Raw genomic sequence first — 21,105 nt, forward strand, 5'->3', positions numbered from 1 at the left:
AGGGGTCATACCGTCGTGCTCAGGGTTCGAACCCTAGAGATTATATTAGGTTAAAGATGTTATACATCGTACCAGGGAATGAGTGGTGGTTACCTGTCGTTACCACCGTCTCATCACGACACGGACGGCGGCTGCTAGTCACAGTGGGCTGGGTGACATTGGTGACTGGCCTTGTGGCGCCACGATGGTTTGGTGCCACGTATGTTGTGGAAGGTGATATCTGTACGGGATGATAACCTGACGACCTACCCTCCCATAACCGTCAGTGGCCCGCCTTCCTGACGACAGAGGGGGCCTTATTGTCTGAGGCTCAGGTCACGGGTTGAGTGAGGGTTTAGTTGACGGGTCGTTCCATCTCGAGGGGTGACAGTATGCATAATGACGCGCGCGGAGAAAGTCTTACATCGCTAATGGACCGAGATGGATGCCGTTGCAGGATGTCGGATGGCCAGGGAGGTATGATCTGACCTTCACCGTGCAGTAGACGTGGAAAGGTACAGGAAGTTGTCCACCATTACTGTTGGTCCCACTGTGGGGAGGTGGACGACTTGGGATGCAGCAGTCATAATGCACACCGTTAGCAGACTCCAGCCCTTCACCATGTATCTGTAGTGGGAGTAGTTGTGCAGGTGTTGATAGGTCGTGTAGAGGTGGGATGAAAGGGTGCGAGGGCAGCTGGACGCCTTGTGGCAACCGTGGAGGGAGGTGTATGTGGTGGATGGTGGCGCACTGGGCCAGAACCAGCTGCAGGAGAGCCCATACACAGCTGGGTTCTGGAACATTACTAACACCAGCCAGAGTTTCGAGATGATCCTAAACAGCTGGAGACCGGTAAGACAATAGTAGCGCCAGTCCCAGCTGGGGATGGGGACGGCAAGCGCATTAAAACCAGCTGGGGATAGGGACACGCCAGGCAGCTCCTGGCCAGATCCAAATCACCCGCCATGCAGCCACACACCTCCCCCTGAACAGGAATCCTCTATTATCAACACTTAGAATTCTGCACGTGCGTGTGACTTGTCACTCGCACTACCTTCCTTAAGTAAACTTTTGTGGTTTGTTTGGGGTTGAGAGACTGGATGTTGCAGTTGCAAACTTTTTTTTCAGGAGTGTGGTAAAGGGTAGTCGAATGACTGCTGGAGTAGATGGGTAAATGTGGCGGCATTAAACGTTCTACCTTGTCCAGGTGTTAGGGGAAGGGAGGGAGTGGATAATTGGTGGAGCGCCGCGGGGTAGTGTCGACTCGTGTTCCGCTAATGACAGACACGACATTTGCTCTCGCTCGCTGGCTGCGCCGTATGGAATTGAACGGCGAGGACTGCGCTGGATGCCCCGTCGTCAGGGTGCGCGCGTCGTGCATACTAACGAGCGGGAAATTTGATTTTTTATATGGTAGGGATCCAACAGTGGGTAGTGGGGGTCCAGGCCTGACGCTCCTTATGGTTGGCACGACACTGGGTAGGAATGAGGGGGTAGCATGGCGACACTGGGTAGAAATGAGGGGGTAACATTGCAACACTGGGTAGAAATGAGGGGTAGCATTGCAACACTGGGTAGAAATGAGGGGTAGCATTGCAACACTGGGTAGAAATGAGGGGTAGCATTGCAACACTGGGTAGAAATGAGGGGTAGCATGGCGACACTGGGTAGAAATGAGGGGTAGCATGGCGACACTGGGTAGAAATGAGGGGTAATATAGCGACATTAGGTAGGAATGAGGAATGTATATCTACGACCTACAAAGAGAACTTTCATGAGCTTTGTGGTTTATTAAATATGAAGATGGGACAGCGCGAGATGAAACCACCCAGGCGATGTATGTCATAAGGTATGGAACAAGTCACACTTTGGTGTATATGATTTGTTAGGTTGACACATTACCTGGCCTAACCCCAGGACAAGACGTCACCAGACATATATAAGGATGGAATTATGTATTGCCTTATGTCTGAATCTCCTTCAAGTACACGGACAAGATAGTTGCTATGCAGTATTGGCAACATGATTCAGGTATACATCACCACTTTGGTTACTGACACCCGTGAACGGTGGACTTGATATTTGCCACAAGAGCGACAACTATATTGTGCACCTGTGCCCATCCTGTGGGCGGTGGCGCGAAATAAGATAGAGATGCCAGCGATGACGTCATATAGGCAAGATCTGCTGGTGTACTCCCCAGGTAGACATTTGCATCCCCTACACCCGTAGTGTCTACACCCGCGTCCTTCCTCACTTTGCCATGCCCTCCCTCAGTTGTCCTCGTATCCCGACCCTCCATTTTTACCATACCCCAGTCAGGTAGGATCAGCCACTGCTGGATGGGTAAAATTATCAGTGCTACAAATTCAAGAGTGTGTGGCACACCTCCAAGTGGATCTGCTTGATGTCCTCAAACAGATGCTGCAGGTTCTAGAAGTCGTAGAGGCGCTGCACCAACTTGAGGATTGTCGTATGGGATCCACACAATCTCAGGGGAGCCACCACCACACCATGTGAGGCACTGGATGCCGTACGCTGGAGTGTAAGTGACTGTGTGGAGAAAAGTGTCCCTCGGTCCTCCCTTCCAGGTCCCATTACCACGCGTGCCACCCAACCCGCCCCTCACTCCCCAGCAAGGAGTATGTACCTCAATACAAGCGTACGTGTCCCCCGTAATCTTAAGGCCGAGCGAATGAATGATTTTGCCAACGACGATAATATCGGGTAAAAAACATGGCTGACAGTACTAACAGTGACCCTGAGTGGGAACACCTCCTCCCTCAGGAAGAGATTTACCTGTCCTTCACCATAAAGTGACCACAGAGGCCACAGACGTGATGTGGCTACAGGAATGTAGAATACCAGCTGGCTCGGCACCACCAACATAGCCTTCTTTAATGATGATCTTGAACCATGCAACTCATGATGTCTCATGTACGTCAAGAAAACTGAAGCACAAGTTCCCAAACGAAAACAGTTCAGAATCTCTGATGATCAACGTCAGAACTTCACTTCTTGTACATCCGGCTGGTATGAGTTGAACCAGCCTGTCGTTGTGGAGTTTTATATAACGACCTGATGGAAACTGTCCAGTAGTGTAGTACTCAGAGCCACCTAGGCGGAGTAGGAGACCCCATGGCAGCGTAACCCACACAGACATCACACCTACTGAAATGATCCACTACTTGAGAAATGCAAGTCTTGACCTGGAGAATAACAGCTTCCAGGCGATCACAAACAACAGAGATGCTGAAACTACTCCAGTCTGCCTTAGCAACTGCCCGCCCGCGAATTACTGAACTTAGACAGTCTAACTAGGAAGCATTTGATAATGGACTGAACATGCGCACGCTTGTCAGTAGAACGTGGAGAGAGATTAACAAAATTAAGGGTAGAAACACAAGTCAAGCCTCCCATCCAAACCCTTTACAAAGAGCCAGTGCCTTAGTTTTGCCAGTCTACCGTCTGAGATGCAGGTTAAACTGAATTTCATGATGAACAAGTTGCATGATGACTGCAGTATCATATTCACCAAATATAAACAACGCACCTCTGACAAGTAAGCAAAGCTACTTTCCCATGAGAGTATGACATCACTTGTAAGATCGTAGGCTCATACACAACGTGACCCGACAATCCTCTTGATGCACCGTACAACCTGAGCTATGTGACAAGTGCTGTGCCTATCTCCTGCACGAATACCCTTATCATTCCAGTACCCAGACCCGACCAACACATATGCCTTCAGACCAATGTCCTTGACAAGCTGTGTATGTAAGACTTTTGAAAGGATGGTACTCTCGTTTTCTACACGGAACTAGAGAGCATGTCTCCTGTGATTTATGCAGTAAAAGTGTGTACATTACTGCATTTCCACCTTTTTAACTCCATTCAGAGCACAATTGCACTGCCGCCTTTGACCTTAAAACTGCTTTTAACGTAGGCAGTCGACACATAATCATGTATGAACTTGCTAGAATGCATGTAGGGGACTGGCCTCTGCGTTGGATCTCTGGTTATCTGTTTATAACAGAGTTATCCGCTCTGTTTCAGGGGCACAGAAGTGAGATCGAAGAGTTATACTCCGCAGAGCGGTTTACTTGGCCCCACCTTATTCAGTGTTCTAAATAATGCCCTTCTTCAGCCCATGCCCACGAATACCGAGCGTCATATACTCTGTTATGTCGACGATATCATGATTAATATCTCTGGGTATAACAATACACTCGCCATACTCGCCCATGTTTCACACACCTGTGAAAGGTTGGGTCTTGTCGTATATACTGACAAAACCAAAATCCTCGATAGACGTGCCCCTAAAAGAGGAAGGGGTCATCTGAGAGATTGTTAAACAACGGGTCCCAGGTTGATTACATAAACGGTACTTGGTATCTTTGGTATTCAGTTTGGGGCCAACGTTTGAAAAGTTGAAATGATGTACATCAATTACATCAGTTCTATGATTAAGCTGTTTCTCAGCGTGCTCTAACGCTTGAAAGGGTTTGGTGGAAGGCTTAAGAAAATACAAAATAAACCTATGGGAATCATTCTTGGCTGCCCAGAAACAAAGATCACTCGCTCTTAACATGAGGAATGAGCGTAGTCGTTCTAGTATCGGAGCCAGATTAACTGTAATCAGTCTTACTAGGATCCGAATGCTCAGGCAAACGCTGGTAATAGGCTTAGAACCTTGCCATGAGAGACGACAGTTACTATCCTGCCCCATGACACATTGTCATGGATCTATTCCGCATTCCTCTCCCTACCTCTACTCAAGTCACTGCCCGAGTTAGTGTTGAGTGAATTATGACGTTCATCACCAAATTTGAAGCCATGACCACGGTCTATAATCACCCCACCCACACACTGTATATACAGTTGGTTCCTTTATAACAAACTGCTGGTGCTGCCGGAGGGGCTAGTTTTGTAACACGTTCTCACGGTTGTTACTGTAACCTTGGAGTCGGGGTGTCAGCAACTGGCCATCCACACTCCAAACAGAACTATTTGCCATCCTTATGGCAAACACACTAGACCAAGTAGACATGGCTGCCCCCGAACATGTAAAGCCTCACGTTGTAAGCTTCACGAGGGGCAAGATGATTATTTCTGCAATATTTGCCTTTGATGTTTTTAATATGAGTATTTTTAATTACTCATACTGGAAATCATTTGTGTTAGAGGTAGTTATATTGTAACCCAAGACATCATGTTCTCCAGTATACCATGTTATAGCAATCTTGCTCAATAAACCGTGGATTATTATTATTATAAGATTACTGGGGCTCCCGTCAATAAACCGTGGATTATTTTTGTTATTTGATTACTGAGGCAGAGTCCCTGGAGCGTTTTTTCTCTAGCGCCACCACAGGCTGGCTAGGCAGGAGTGCACCGTGGGTTAGCCGATCTTACTGTAAAATATTGAAAGGTTACAGACCGCAGCCCAGCAGCCTGGGCCCACCTAGCCCGGGTTACGATCCCCAACACCACCAAGATGCACGTATGGCTTTACTGTGAATCGTTACCAATCCTTGATGGTAATACTTCGCTGCTTTTGCCTTCTGCCGTGGCATCGAGTCTTCATTTTTGCCGCTAATGTGTTGTGCATACCTCCCGTCATCGTGTGGGCATGACGCAAAAGAGTATACAGAGTGCACAACAGGTCCAGCGTCTGGTGTGCCTCGGTGTCGGAAATGCATTACAGGTTACATAGCGAGAAGTGTTAACATAGTCTGGGTAACACGATGAATGAGTCGCCACATTACATGGCAAGTGAAGTTTACAACAGTCGAACGACAGTGATTTAATTATGTGTCTCGATAGATACGATAAAAGCTATTTACAAACGCGTAAATTTATAGTTCCCAAGTATAAGATATATCCGGATCCGTAGACGAATGTACGTAGTTCTCTCCCACAACACGCGTTTGTATAACGCGTGTTGTATTATTATTATTATTATTATTATTATTATTATTATTATTATTATACCCTGTGTTCATGTGGATAGTGTCTCATGGCATCTGATGGACTGTCTTCATGTATGGTTCACACCCGAGTAGAAATCACGTTGGTGCTTTGTTAAAATCTTCGTGCACTGCAGTGAATGACGTCACGGACCTTATTTTCTGATGTGTACCCTTGTTAGTGTTAGTCCAGGTGGCAACGATGATCTCGACCCCCTTGAACGTGAAGCCACGACCCCCGTGAGCACGACGGTGTCATCCATGGGTGTTACAACTGGGCCATGATGGGTTGTCAACACCCCTCAGGGTCAGGTCATAGCCCAGACCCAGAGGGTGGTCGTACCGTCGTGCCCCCAGGGTCGTACCGTCGTGCCCCCTGGTTGCACCGTCGTGCTGAGGGAGTCGTGCATCGCTGCTGTAGCATATATCTGGATACTGGCTGGCTTGATCACTCGGGCTGTTCTAGTGTAGTACCTGCCTGCCTATGGTCCTGACAGCTGCACCCACCAGTGATTGCCTTCCTCTTGCCCTGTATAGTACATGTAACACCTGTATATAGACACACAAGGTATCATCGAACTAAACCACAACTGTACATAGATAAAACCATAGATCGCTAATGTTATTAATATAGCAAAACTGGTAAAACTTACTTTTTTTTGATTAATACTAAATATCTATAAAGATTTCAATCATTTCCCATTTTCTGGGTTATAATAAATTCGAGCTGCATGTTAAGCTGCAGTCTTCAAGGAGTTGAGATGCTCTCTACTAACAAAGCCAAGGTTGATGAAGGTAAAAAAAAAAAACTTCCAATGATCTGAACAACATTTTCTCTCATCTCTACTGTTGGTGCTGTTGCCTCCTGCTGCTGCTGTTGGTGCTGCTGCTGCTACTGCTGGTGGTGGTGTGTGGTGCTGCAGAACATTGCGGTAAGGAACGGTGTGCTTACTAACCCTACCCAACCCACCCACCAACCCAGCTTGCTGCCCACCACCATCCCTCGTGTCTTGGTTGGTGTTGTATTTGTTCCCTGTACAACCCTAGGCTTCCTCCCCCACGCCGCCGTCTGTGTTGTAGTGAGGCGCGGGCGTACGGGCGGATGACGTCCCTCCTCTACCCCCGAGGTACACGACCCTCCAATGTGTGTGTGGCCACTAACGTCATCTGCTTACCTTCATGGACGCACGTGTAGTGATGAGCGTGTCGTGGCCGTGTCATGATCACTACTGCTGCATGGTCCCGGGAGGAGGTGCTCGCCCCTGCCAGTAGCCGATCACCACAACGTCTCACCCCCACCACACCTCACCACTTGCACCGCCACAGTCTCCACTACCATTACTACCACTCCCACCATCAACACTGCCACCACCCCAACCCTGAACCCTTCGCAGCCGCCACCACTACCACCATTACCACGACCTCCAACATTCGCCTCCATCGTTCCCATATCCAACACCATCACCACCACTAACATGTGCTTTCCACACCATCATCACCATCGACATCCACCATGCACAGTATGCAACATCGTCACCTGTACTCCCACCACCATCAACCCCCCGTCCTCACACTGCCACCATCAACCCCTCCCTCACACTGCCACCATCAACCCCCAGCCCTCACACTGCCACCATCAACCCCCCACCCTCACACTGCCGCCATCAGCCTCCCCACCCTCACACTGCCACCATCAACCCCCACCCTCACACTGCCACCATCAACCCCCCACCCTCACACTGCCGCCATCAGCCTCCCACCCTCACACTGCCACCATCAACCCCCCGCCCTCACACTGCCACCATCAACCCCTCCCTCACACTGCCACCATCAACCCCCAGCCCTCACCCTGCCACCATCAACCCCCACCCTCGCATTGCCACACCAACTGCCATCCTCACACTGAAACCATCGACTCCCCACTCGCACTGCCATCCTCAACACCCCGCATTCTTGTTGTCACCACCAAACCCAGCACTAGCACTCCCACCATCGTCCCCCACACTCACACTCCCACCATCAACCCCTGCATTCACACTCCCACCACCATCAACCCCCGCATTCACTCTGCCATCAGCCTCTACAGTGTCACTATCAACCCCTACACTTTCATCGCCGCCACTCTGCCACCATCAACCCCTTTGCGCACACTTCTATCATCATCCCACAAACTCGCTCTGCAAGCATCAACCTCACACTCAACAATGCCACCATCTGCTCCCACACTCACTGACACTTTCAGCTCCCACACTCACACTGCCACCATCAACCTCTGCATCAGTTAACCCCTCACACTCACACCATCAACACTCGGACTCGTCCTTTCTCCTGCACTCATATTGCCACTGTTTTCCTCCCACACACTCATTGCCATCATCAACCCCTTCCCCACCATTCCCATCATTAACCCCCATACTCATACTACCGACATTTTCCCCCCACACACGCTGCCATCATTAATCCCCCCCCCCCCCCACACACACACACATCATTAGCCACCACCCTCATTGACGCTGTCATCCCTCTCACTCACATCATCAACCCTTCACTGACTGTCATCATCAACCTCCATGCTTACACTAGCATCATCATCCCTCCACATCCGCATTGCCATCATTGAACCCCATACTCAGTACGACTATCAGCCTCCCACACGCATACTGCCATCATCAGTCCCCCCCCCCCACACACACACACTCACTCACTCATACTGTTATCATCAGTTCCCCCCCACACTCCTACTGCTATCATCAGTTCCCCCCTCACTCGCACTGCCATCATCAGTGTTCCACACTCCCACTGCTATCATCAGCCTCCTTGCACACACTGCTACATGAACCACCAACAGTCTTATTCACACTGCGTACATCGGCCTCCTACACTCACACTGCCATCATCAACCCTCCATACTCATCTGCTGTCATCAACTTCACACTCACAGTGACTTCATCAACCCCTCCACACTCAAGCTGTCATTAGCACCCCCCCCCCCGCACACGCACGCACACACACACACACACACACACACACACACACACACACACACTGCCTTCATCATCTATGCCACTGCCATCATCAGCCCCCGCTCACACTGCCACCATCACCCCCAACCATCCCATTTTCTAAAACAGCTAATTGCTGTTTTAATTTGCACTCGGAGATGATTGTGTTGAGTTTTATGTGATGTGTGCATTTTGGATGTAGTTTGTAATTTTAGTATGGCTTTAGTGTTTTGGCTGTGTTCACTTATTTGATTCTGGGGACATGCTGACATTAGCTGACTCCCCATGTTGATGATTGGATGGCCTAAGGTGATCTGGATGTGTATTTGTACCATAGCTATTAGTGTATTGTATTATGGTTTGATCACAGTAAATAAGCCCTTTTCTGTCCTTAATTGTGAACTGTTCCTACTATGGAGTGAGACTGATTAGTATGTATTGCAACATAACCAGATTTGGTATTTTGTTTGCCTCTTCTGTAGAATTGTCTCAAAGTAGAATAGTATCAATTTTTCATATTATTATTTGGACAATATTCCTCTGGTTATCAGTTTTATGCAGATTCATAAAATTGTTTAGTACAGGTTATCAGTCTTGAGCATTATGGTATGACACTTCAATTAGACAGCCTGGCCTTTGACCTGACTTTTAAGGGTCAGGTCAGAAGCCAAGCCAGCATATCCAGGGTAGTAACATCATGCTCATGGGTCATACCTTCATCCTCAGGGGATGCACTGCATCCTTCTGTGGTTAAGGTAGGGATTGTAGCATGTGATCTTGTAAAATAATGTGATCAGCTGACCTATAGTGCATTCTTTGTGATGGAGAGAGCTTTAGGGACCCCTTGAAACAAATGGACGAAGTCATAATATAGCTGTACAGTGAGACATTATGTATTACATGAATATCAAGTATTGATTAAAGAAATCTGTATCATATATCAGGAGATGGACTGATCCGTATTTCCTTGTCTTTTTTTACCATGACTTGACCTGGTCCAACCAACTTGCTGATATCAGTTGCAGGCATTGTGTAAACCTGAACCAACCAACCTGCTGCCATCGAGTGCAGGTCTTCAGTAGACTTGGCCCAGTTAATCTGCTGCCATCAGGTGCAGTCTCCTGTAGACCTGGTTGAACCAACTTGCTATCACCAGTTGTAGGCCATGGGTAGACCTGGCCCAACCAACTTGCAGTAGACCTGGTTGAACCAACTTGCTATCACCAGTTGTAGGCCATGGGTAGACCTGGCCCAACCAACTTGCAGTCGTCAGTTACTGCTCTTGGGTAGACCTGTCCCAACCAACCTGAGGTCATTAGTTGCAGGTCTCATGTAGACCTGACCCATGCAGCCTGTTGTCATCAGTTGCATTTTTTTTTTTTAGACCTCAGCCAACCAACTTGCTGTCATCAGTTGCAGATCTTGCATAGACCTGTCATAATTAGCTTGCTGTCATCAGTGCAGGTCTGGTGAGTGCATGCCCAACCAGCCTGCTGTTAAAAGGTGCTGGTCTCGGCTATTTGCATTGCTTTAACCAGTGAAGGAATAGGTGTTTATAAATGTCTTAGACTGGTTAATGGGAATTTTAAGTGTACTGGTTAATGAGAATTTTAAGGTGTGAATGGGCTGACTGAATGAGCAGATGTTGTAAATTACACCTGAGATGGGCAGCTAATCAGCAGGTATTGTAGACCTGAATGGACCAGTTGATGTCAGTCAGTGCTTAGACCTGAGTTTGTTAGCAGTTGTTATAGACATTAGCTTGTCATCTAGTGTCTGCAGGCATTATGGTCCAAGGGGAGGTAGCTGATGTCACCAGGTGTAACAAACCTTGGGTAGCAGCTGATGTTAGCAGATATTGTAAACCTGAGCTAGTGAGTAGATTTTCATTCCTGGGCTAGTTAGCTGGTGTTATAAAGTGTTGCAGACCTGTGATAGCCTGGAGAGTTTAGTGCATGTTACAGACCCTGCCAGTTTGGTTGATACTGACAGATTTAAGAATTCGATATGGCCAACAACTTTCAGCAGATGTGGCCTGGGACACAACTGGCTGGTGTCAGCCATGACCTGGGTTGACAGACTGTTGCCAGTAAGTGTTGCTGACTTGGGCATGCTTTTTGTTGTGATTAGGTGTTGCAGACCTGGGCTTGCCATTTGGTGACTGCTGGCATGTGTGACCTTGGTTGGTTCGCTGGTGTCAATAGGTGTTTACACCTAGGACAGCCAGTTGGTATCAATAGGCACTGTGGGCCTAGGCTGGCCAATTGTCAGCAGCATTGCAGACCTGGGCTGGCTAGGTAGTGTCAGTGGGCATGTAAGTCTGAGGAGGGCAACTAATATCAACAGTTTTTCTTGAATAGGGCTGTTGAAGTTGCTACCAAGGGCTCACTAATGTGCTTGCAATTGTATTCTTGGATATTGATTGAGGCAGGATGCCAATATGGTTTTCTTGGTTATAATTACTGTGCCATATATATTCACACTTATTTAAGAAGTACTTGACATTAGAATTTTGTTAGACCTAGAAGGATGGTTTCTTATTTGTACCAGCAGTTAACACAACACAAAAACTAAGTATTTTGGGTATTATAATGAACAACTTCATTAGACTGTGTAAGTATTTTGCTTTTTTATTGGTGCATTGTTTTTAGATTTATGTTTTTGGTTACTTTGTGGCATTACAATTTTGATAGTACTTGAAGTAATAAACTACTGGTACAGTATACTCTTTTGTATTTTGTGCTGGTTTTTAATGGCAGCACCTTCTTGTTGATTCCTGATCCTATTCTTAAGTTTGTTTTAATCTTCGATTCTGATTGGCTTCAGATTTATAGGATGGTTTTTAAGGTTTTTGATATAAGATTGTTCAAATTTGAAATATTTTAACTATAATTCTTGGGAGAGACAAAACAGCATGCTTTGCCTTGTTTATAATGATAGATTAATCTTGAGTCATCACAGGAGTCAGTATGCCTAGGTTGTTGGTAAGACAATGTGAAGGTAAAGTGGAAATTAAGGTTGTTGCTTCTTAATTGGTTGTGGTAATTGCTTCGTGATTAATCACAAATTGATTGCTATTATTTTCAAAACCGTGAATATTCTAGTTCCTGCTGTCTTTTTAGTTTTGAAGCAGTTTCTGCTCTTATAATGAATGTTAAGAATATCCTAAATTAGATCTATTAGATTTTCTCTAACAACCTTTTCCTTTGCAGGGAGAGCTAGAGGCACAGCTTCTGCAAGCAAATCCCATCTTAGAAGCCTTTGGTAATGCCAAGACAGTAAAAAATGACAACTCCTCAAGATTTGTAAGTTTTTAAGAAATTTTGTGTGCCATAAAATTTTACCATGAATTTGAGAAACCTGCTTTTGATATTTAAGTTCTTTGAGTAACTGACATCATTTAAACTTCCAGGGCAAATTCATCCGCATCAATTTCGACAACTCAGGTTATATTGCTGGTGCCAATATTGAAACATATCTACTCGAAAAGTCCCGTGCCATCCGTCAAACACATGATGAACGAACATTCCACATTTTCTACCAGTTGCTAGCAGGAGCCACCCAACAGCAGAGAAGTATGTATGCACACACACACACACACATATATATATATATATGTGTAAGGGTAAGAGAGATGTGTGGAAATAAAAAGAGCGTGGTTGAGAGAGCAGAAGAGGGTGTTTTGAAATGGTTTGGGCACATGGAGAGAATGAGTGAGGAAAGATTGACCAAGAGGATATATGTGTCGGAGGTGGAGGGAACGAGGAGGAGAGGGAGACCAAATTGGAGGTGGAAAGATGGAGTGAAAAAGATTTTGTGTGATCGGGGCCTGAACATGCAGGAGGGTGAAAGGAGGGCAAAGAATAGAGTGAATTGGAGCGATGTGGTATACCGGGGTTGACGTGCTGTCAGTGGATTGAATCAAGGCATGTGTATGGGGGTGGGTTGGGCCATTTCTTTCGTCTGTTTCCTTGCGCTACCTCGCAAACGCGGGTGACAGCGACAAAGCAAAAAATATATATATATATATATATATATATATATATATATGTATATTTTGAAATGTTTTAGGTATGTATAAGTGCGTGTGTGGATGTTTATGTTTATGTATATACATGTGTATGTGGATGGGTTTGGCCTTTCTTCATCTGTTTCCTTGTGCTACCTAGCTAATGTGGGAGACAGCGACAAAGTATGATATATAATATATATATATGATATATATTATCTATTTATTTATTTTGCTTTGTCGCTGTCTCCCATTTGCGAGATAGCGCAAGGAAACAGACAAAAGAAATGGCCTAACCCACCCCCATACACATGTATATACATACACGTCCACACACGCAAATATACATACCCATACACCTCAATGTACACATATATATACACACACAGACCCATACATATATACACATGCACACAATTCACACTCTGCCTTTATTCATTCCCATCGCCACCTCGCCACACATGGAATAACATCCCCCTCCCCCCTCATGTGTGCGAGGTAGCGCTAGGAAAAGACACCAAAAGCCCCATTTGTTCACACTCAGTCTCTAGCTGTCATGCAATAATGCCCGAAACCACAGCTCCCTTTCCACATCTAGGCCCCACAGAACTTTCCATGGTTTACCCCAGGCACTTCACGTGCCCTGATTCAATCCATTGACAGCACGTCAACCCTGGTATACCACATCGTTCCAATTCACTCTATTCCTTGCACGCCATTCACCCTCCTGCATGTTCAGGCCCCGATCACTCGAAATCTTTTTCACTCCATCTTTCCACCTCCAATTTGGTCTCCCACTTCTCCTCATTCCCTCCACCTCTGACACATATATCCTCTTGGTCAATATTTCCTCACTCATTCTCTCCATGTGACCAAACCATTTCAAAACACCCTCTTCTGCTCTCTCAACCACACTCTTTTTATTACCACACATCTCTCTTACCCTATTATTACTTACTTGATCAAACCACCTCACACCACACATATTGTCCTCAAACATCTCATTTCCAGCACATCCACCCTCCTGCACACAACTCTATCTATAGCCCATGCCTCGCAACCATAAAATATTGTTGGAACCACTATTCCTTCAAACACCCATTTTTGCTTTCTGAGATAATGTTCTCGACTTCCACTCATTCTTCAACACTCCTAGAACTTTCGCCCCCTCCCCCACCCTATGATTTACTTCTGCTTCCATGGTTCCATCCGCTGCCAAATCCACTCCCAGATATCTAAAATACTTCACTTCCTCCAGTTTTTCTCCATTCAAACTTACTTTTTTTTTTTCTTTTAGAAGTGAAAACATAGAATGAACATAACTACATGTACCAAAGACATGATATGGAAAAGTTATATCAAGATGGTAGTTTAGCCATCTTTGCAGTGTGTAAAACTGAAGTTTAAGATTTTTTGAATTAAGAGTTGTAATGGGAGAAATCATGTTGTCCATCTCCGTTACTGATTGGTAACATTTGAATCTCTTACCTTCACCAGGGGACTTCATCTTGGAAGATCCTAAGCACTACAATTTCCTAACCCAAGGGAAGATCCCAGTTCCAGGCATAGATGAGGTGGCAGAATTTCAAGCCACAGTTAAAGCCATGCAAATTATGGGCATGAATAATGAAGACATACAATGTAAGTATATGATTAGATGATTCTTAGTATGTGAATCTGTAGTTGGTTTATTTGAATGTTACATTGCATTACAGTATTGTTGTTTAGTATGAATTATTTTTGCATTTATTTAAGCCAGTGATAAAAGACATTCATGAATTAGATATGTGTAGCATTGATTTTAGGTTCATAGAGCATGCAGAAACTGGAAAGTAAAGAGACAGATAGAACTCTCAGAAAGTCAACAAGCTGTTCTAAAGCAACAAATATTCCACATTTCCATGAAAACCTTGCAGTTTAAGAACACTCACTATGAAGGGAGTTCGATTCCAGGCACCTCTTCAACCCAACCACCATGCACTTTTATGTAAAGCTACTTTTAAAAAATTCATTGTATATGATATTCCCCAACTCATAAAACACGTTAACAAAGTATGCCCTAAACCATGTAGCTCACAGTTAACAGTTTACCCCAAATCACTGGCCTAAAATCCACTGTTTTAAACCATTCATAAACTGGGAAACAGCCTTACACCTACCAGTCATACATCTGTGATGGGTGTCACTGTGCACAAACCATATACTATACTGAGATTGATTTGATTGATTGATTTGTGCCGGTGTCCCCAGCAAATTTACTGTACACCCCATGCTCATCCTGTTGAGTGGTAGCGCAAAAGGATTACAAGGGTCACAAAGGTCTTAGTCAGACCCCAGTGGGTTGATAATACATTAGATTTTATAATTCGTATTTCAGTACATACATTACATAGTTTCATATGGTAAGTTTTACTGACTAGATGCAAAAAGTGGATACAAACTTAAAATTTTTGATATCTTGTTATTAACAATGTGTTGCAACATTTCTTGCAGGGTTTGTTTAGATCTATACCAAAACATATCATGAAATGCAAACTATTCTTAACTGCATATACATAGCCTGTGAAAGACTTGGCTTCATCATATCTGCATATAAAACTAAGATCTTCAATAAACAAATTGGTAACGGCAGGAGCGGATCATCTAAGTTGACAATTGGTGGGAACTATACTGAGAGATTCTTTTAAACCTTAACTGACTACATGCTGAGTATATGCTCCAACATGGACAAATCTTATTATCATTGTGTTTTGTTTTGGATGTGAGCTACATATGTTACACATTTCCTTAAGTCTGTAGCCTTCTTATAATCATTCATGCCAGAGGAAACTTTATCATGATATTCTGCCTTTCCAGACATTATTATATATTGTTTAGGAGTGATTTCTTTGCTAAATAAATTCAGAGATAACTTTGACATTGTTTATTTTTACCTCTGACATCATTGCAGTTCATTATTTATTGTTTTGACAGAATATCTGGTTTAATGTTTTGATCAGGGTGACCCATATGCCCAATTTCTTACTGATTCTCAAGTGTTATGAACACCTTGCAGCCATCTTCAGAACAGTCTCAGCTGTGCTTATGTTTGGCAACATGCAGTTCAAGCAGGAACGCAACTCTGACCAGGCGACCCTCCCAGATAACACTGTTGCTCAGCAGGTAGGTAGACCTATGTTCTTGCAATGAAAGATAAATGTCTTAATTTTTCAGTGTTCTTGATAAAAGAAACGTGTTATTTTTTACTTTAAGATTTAATGTTTTTGGGATTAAGAAAAGTTGATTACCGTTTTTATTTTAGGTTGCTCACTTATTGGGACTTAATGTGACTGACATGGTGAGAGGATTTTTGAAGCCACGCATTAAAGTAGGTCGTGAGACAGTCACAAAAGCACAGAACAAAGAACAGGTAAGATAATTGTTTATAGATTGTAGAGTCTTGCTGTAATGTTTGATTGAACTAATGATGACTGCTTTAGTAACATGATAATCAATTCATTTTATAGAGTTCATGAGCTGATAGTTTGTTTGTTGTGAGTTGTGGAGATGATTCTTTGCCTAAATGTTTTAGGAAGATATACCTGATCCACCCTTTGAAGATATTTGAAGAAGGTCCCATGTTAGAAATGTTAATGTAGCATTTTAGTTTGAATTATTATGTTATTTGCAAATTACTAGTAAGTAAACTTGTTTTTCAGTGTGAGTTTGCAGTGGAAGCAATTGGTAAGGCTCTGTATGAGCGTCTGTTCAAGTGGATTGTGATGCGTATCAACCGTTCATTGGATCGTACTAAGCGGCAGGGTGCTTCTTTCATTGGCATCCTTGATATTGCTGGTTTTGAAATCTTTGCAATGAACAGGTGGGTATATTAAATTTTTGCCATGAACAAATAAGTTTACTAAATTGTTATAGGTTATTGCTTGGAAACTGACTTTGACAGGAAGTTCAAGGGAAATCACATTTGAAATTCTGTCATTTTTGTCGTAAACTAAACCTACAGTTACGGGTAGATTTTTGTGTAACTGGGCAAATCAGCAGATTTTAGTTTGATGAGTATGAGTAGGATGTATTTTTTTGGTATTTTAGTGTGTCTTTTCCAATATCAGCTTTGAACAACTCTGCATCAACTATACAAATGAGAAGCTGCAACAGTTATTCAATCACACCATGTTTATCCTTGAGCAAGAGGAGTATCAGCGTGAAGGGATTGAGTGGAAGTTCATAGATTTTGGTCTTGACCTTCAGCCTACAATTGACCTCATTGAAAAGGTGAGTTGGTTTTAGTATTCATAGAAAAGTGGTGATTGTTCCATTAGTTAATATGCTGAGATTCTTAAATATTAGCACTTTTAAAAACAAAAAATGAGCAGGCTTAAATATTTGAATTGGTAGGATAATGGATTATAAAGGAAGTTAATGGTGGAAAAGTAACAGTTAGAATTTGTTAATAATTAACTTCAAATGAGAGTTTGCTTAAGGAAGCATCAGCAAACATCAAGGAGATTAAGAAAAAGTTTTAGGAAGGAAGTGAATAGTGTGAGGAAAACAAGAAGACAAATTAATTTGGAGCATCATTGAAGAGAGCAGATGAGGAATTGCTAACAGGCTAAAAGCTGTGAAAAGGAAATGGAGCATGTATTTTGAAGGACTTCTAACATGTTAGATCATACTGTAGCATGTATGAGATGTTTTGGACATGGAAGTATGCAAAGCGAGAAAGTCATTGGAAGTGGTTTAGTGAAAAGAGAATGAGGTGATGAAAGCCTTGCATAAGATGAAGTGTGGTAAAACTGCTTGAGGCAATGGCATTGCAGTTGAACTTAAACAAGAAAAAGGCTGGCAATGTTGATGATTATTTGGTTAGGATTTTCAGTGTTAATGGATCAGGTTGAGGTGTCCTAAGTTTAAGTATACCTCAACAGTTTTTTAAGAGTTTAATGGTGGAAGAATTGGTGGCTTGAACAGAGCATCAGATTGGGGAGGAAAATTTTGGCTTCTTGACTTGCACAGAGCATTAAATTGGGGAGGAAAATTTTAGCTTGGCTTGCTCAGAGCATCAGATTGGATGGAAAAAGTTTGCTTCAGGAGTGGTATTTGATGTGTGAAAGAATCTGAGACATATAGAAAAAGTGGGATTTGCATATGGCAATTATGGTTCTGTAGAAAGTGCATGTGATTGATGGAGATCTGTTGCAAAAGTTGTTACAAATTAATGGCATCAGAGGAAAACTACAAAAAGAGGCAAGAAGTTTTTATCAAGAGTTAATGCATGTGTGTGATTAAGGAGGGAGGAGAGTGCAAGGTATAAGGTGAAGATAGGTCTTCAGCAAGTATGTGTGATGTAATGACTGTTTAATCTGTTTTTGGAGGAAGGTGTTGGATAAGGTAAATGCAAGGGTCTTGGAGAGAGGGGTAGGCCTGCTTTCCATTAGGTTTAGGGGGTCGTGGAAGTTGAGCCTGTTGATGTTTGCTGACAACACCGCTCTGGTGGCATACTTAAATGTGAAACTGCTGAAGCTGGTATATGTAAGTTTAGGGGAGTGTGTGTGAGGAGAAAGTCAAAAGATGGTACAAAAAAAGTAAGGTTATTGTTTTTAGTGGAGAGAGATAGCTTGGTTGCAGTTGGAGTTTGAATGGAGAGAACCTGGAGAAATCGGATGTTTTGGATATGTGGGAAAGGATTTGGTTGTGGATGGAACAAGCTGCTGAATGGATAAGGGGGCTAAGGTCTTGGGTGTGCTTAGGAGTGTTAGTATATCTGGTAACTCTTTGGGATCTTCGTCCCCTTAACCTGGGCTGGGCCCAGGCTGTTGAATTTGGCTGCTGCGGTTGACTAGGCAGTTGGAAGCCATAGCCTCCACATCCTGGCTGGTTTTGTACACTCAGTATGTACTTGTCTACTGCATTCTTTGACTTCTCCACTGTGCATCCCATCCTGTTTCTGATGGTAGTTGGCAAGGTGTTGAGTCTTAGGCCCTGGATGTTTGTGTTCTCTCTTTTTGTGCACATATTGCCTTTGAATTTCAGAGGTATTATTTTACAGTCTTTCATGCCTATTATGCCAGGAGAAAGTTATTTCCAAATATAATTTGGGAACCATACATTTGAGGATTTTCCAGGTATAACTGGAGTTCACTAGTTATGGAGAGATTGTTGCCAAAGTCACCCCCATGAGGTAGCTCTGAAGGGACCAGAGGTTAGAGATGGATGATGATATACCTCTCTCATCTGTTGCTCCAGGGCATATAGCCTCAGAGATTTCAGCCATCCCCAGTAATTTTGGTCTTTTACCACATAATATGGGCTGTCAAAGACCTCTAAACATTTTCTAATTCTGCAGTTCACTCGCCCTATAAGAAGAACTTTGGATGCAGAAGTATTCGATTCATGGAAGGAAGATCACTCTATTCGTAAAGCTGGTTATGTTTGGTGTTACAGTGTTGTAAAGGTGCAAGGCATGCCTCATGCATAAGAAAATATGGAATATGGGAAGTGTGTTGGAAATGAGATGTAGGAGAACAAGATATGGTGAGGAGGATTGATAGAGAAAGCAATAATTAGGTAAGAGAGGGATGTGGTTGTAAGAATATGTTTGAGAGAGCTTAAGGTGTGGAGAGCTTAGGGTGTGGAGTATGTATGAGAGAGCTTAATAGGTGTACTGAAATGGTTTGGACATATGGAGAAGATGAGCAAGAAGAGGCAGACTCTTATACTGTGAGAGTACTTGTGCCAGAAGTGGAGGTAACAAGAAGGGTAAGATGAAATGGGATGGAACTGAAGATGCTTTGAGTAATGGGGGCTTGAACATGCAGGATGATGTTGGGCATGCAAGGGGTCAATGTGCTATCATTTTATTGAACTTTGGCATATTAAAGCAGTTAAGAAACCACAAAAATGTCTGCTGATAGGGAGCTCAGGTTTCTGTGTATTGTATGTAGCAGCTACAGAACAGATTTGAGTGAGGACTTTCTTTGTTCCTGAAACAATGTAACTTTGAGAGAAATAATGAGCAAGTAAAGATTAATCACAATGGCTGACTTGGCTAGTATTCATTCATGTCAAATTGATTCAATTAAGCAGACTTGTCCAAATATTGAACACAACTTTAGAAACTGAAAATTATTCACAGTACACCCATAACAAGTGCATAGTTACTATCTCCTGTGGAGAACCAAAAGATATGCTGAGAACTCTGTATTGAACTTTTAATTAGTGAATTCTGCCCAAATGGGAAAGACCTGCATAGTAAATATGGTAAGGATGTGGGTGGATATGTATATTGACGATCTGATAATTTAGCCATGTATTGAAAGGGTGATCAGGATATAGCTTGTGCTTCTTATGACAGAATGTAGTGATAGATTGGCATATTTCACTGATAACTCTATGCTGAGTGATGTATTTTGTATGGATGATTATTATATATTTTGATTTATGAAGTTCATCATATGATAAATACATACTTTTTACTCCTGTAAGTCATTATTGGTAATGTTTTCATGTTAAATGACATCTGCTTGCTGGCCAGTTTGGCTCTGAAGACATCATACCGGTGGAAATGCTAGGTGTTTAGTTGGTTCATATAGAATATTCTGTTTTTGTATTTGTTGCATATCTTGGTAATTTAAAGGTTCACCTTGCCCTTTCATTACTGCAGCAATCATAGCAATCAAGATAGATGTTGTACAAAACTTCATTGTATTTCATTTTTTATATGCATGAAAGTATTTGATAACCCTAAGATAGGCTATATATATATTCACCTATGAAGTGTAGACAGGAAAATTTCCTTGAAAGATGTTATGATTGTCAGAGGTAATTAATGTGCTGTAAAGATGGGAAAATTCCACTTCTTGATAAATTTAGTAAGTTATGTCAAGACTTCGTCATATGATAAAGTTAAATCAAGTAACTTATGGATTAAAAACATGTTGAGATATGCTGTCATGTCATTATATGATGCTTCCTATAAACAGAATATATGTCTATAAACAAATTGGTTGTTCTTCGCTGATGATACAGCAATGGTGGCTGATTCGGGTGAGAAACTGCAGAAGTTGGTGACTGAGTTTGGTAAAGTGTATAAAAGAAGAAAGCTGATAGTGAATGTGAATAAGAGCAAGGTTATTAGGTTCAGTATGGTTGA

General features: G+C 43.3%; 1 protein-coding gene across 8 annotated transcripts in view; it reads left to right on the forward strand.

Moving 5' to 3' along the window:
• The window catches only part of zip (myosin heavy chain 10), a 278,670-nt gene that overhangs the window by 228,214 nt on the left and 29,351 nt on the right, over nucleotides 1-21,105 (forward strand). For all 8 annotated transcript variants that reach the window (XM_071663896.1, XM_071663889.1, XM_071663894.1 and 5 more), the window contains 7 exons: nucleotides 12,163-12,255; nucleotides 12,363-12,525; nucleotides 14,457-14,600; nucleotides 16,015-16,121; nucleotides 16,261-16,368; nucleotides 16,658-16,818; nucleotides 17,066-17,228. In XM_071663896.1, the coding sequence (XP_071519997.1) occupies nucleotides 12,163-12,255; nucleotides 12,363-12,525; nucleotides 14,457-14,600; nucleotides 16,015-16,121; nucleotides 16,261-16,368; nucleotides 16,658-16,818; nucleotides 17,066-17,228 (939 nt within the window). The remainder of the gene's footprint in view (nucleotides 1-12,162; nucleotides 12,256-12,362; nucleotides 12,526-14,456; nucleotides 14,601-16,014; nucleotides 16,122-16,260; nucleotides 16,369-16,657; nucleotides 16,819-17,065; nucleotides 17,229-21,105) is intronic.

Source organism: Panulirus ornatus, chromosome 8, assembly GCF_036320965.1.
Source record: "Panulirus ornatus isolate Po-2019 chromosome 8, ASM3632096v1, whole genome shotgun sequence".
Taxonomy (NCBI): Eukaryota; Metazoa; Arthropoda; class Malacostraca; order Decapoda; family Palinuridae; genus Panulirus; species Panulirus ornatus.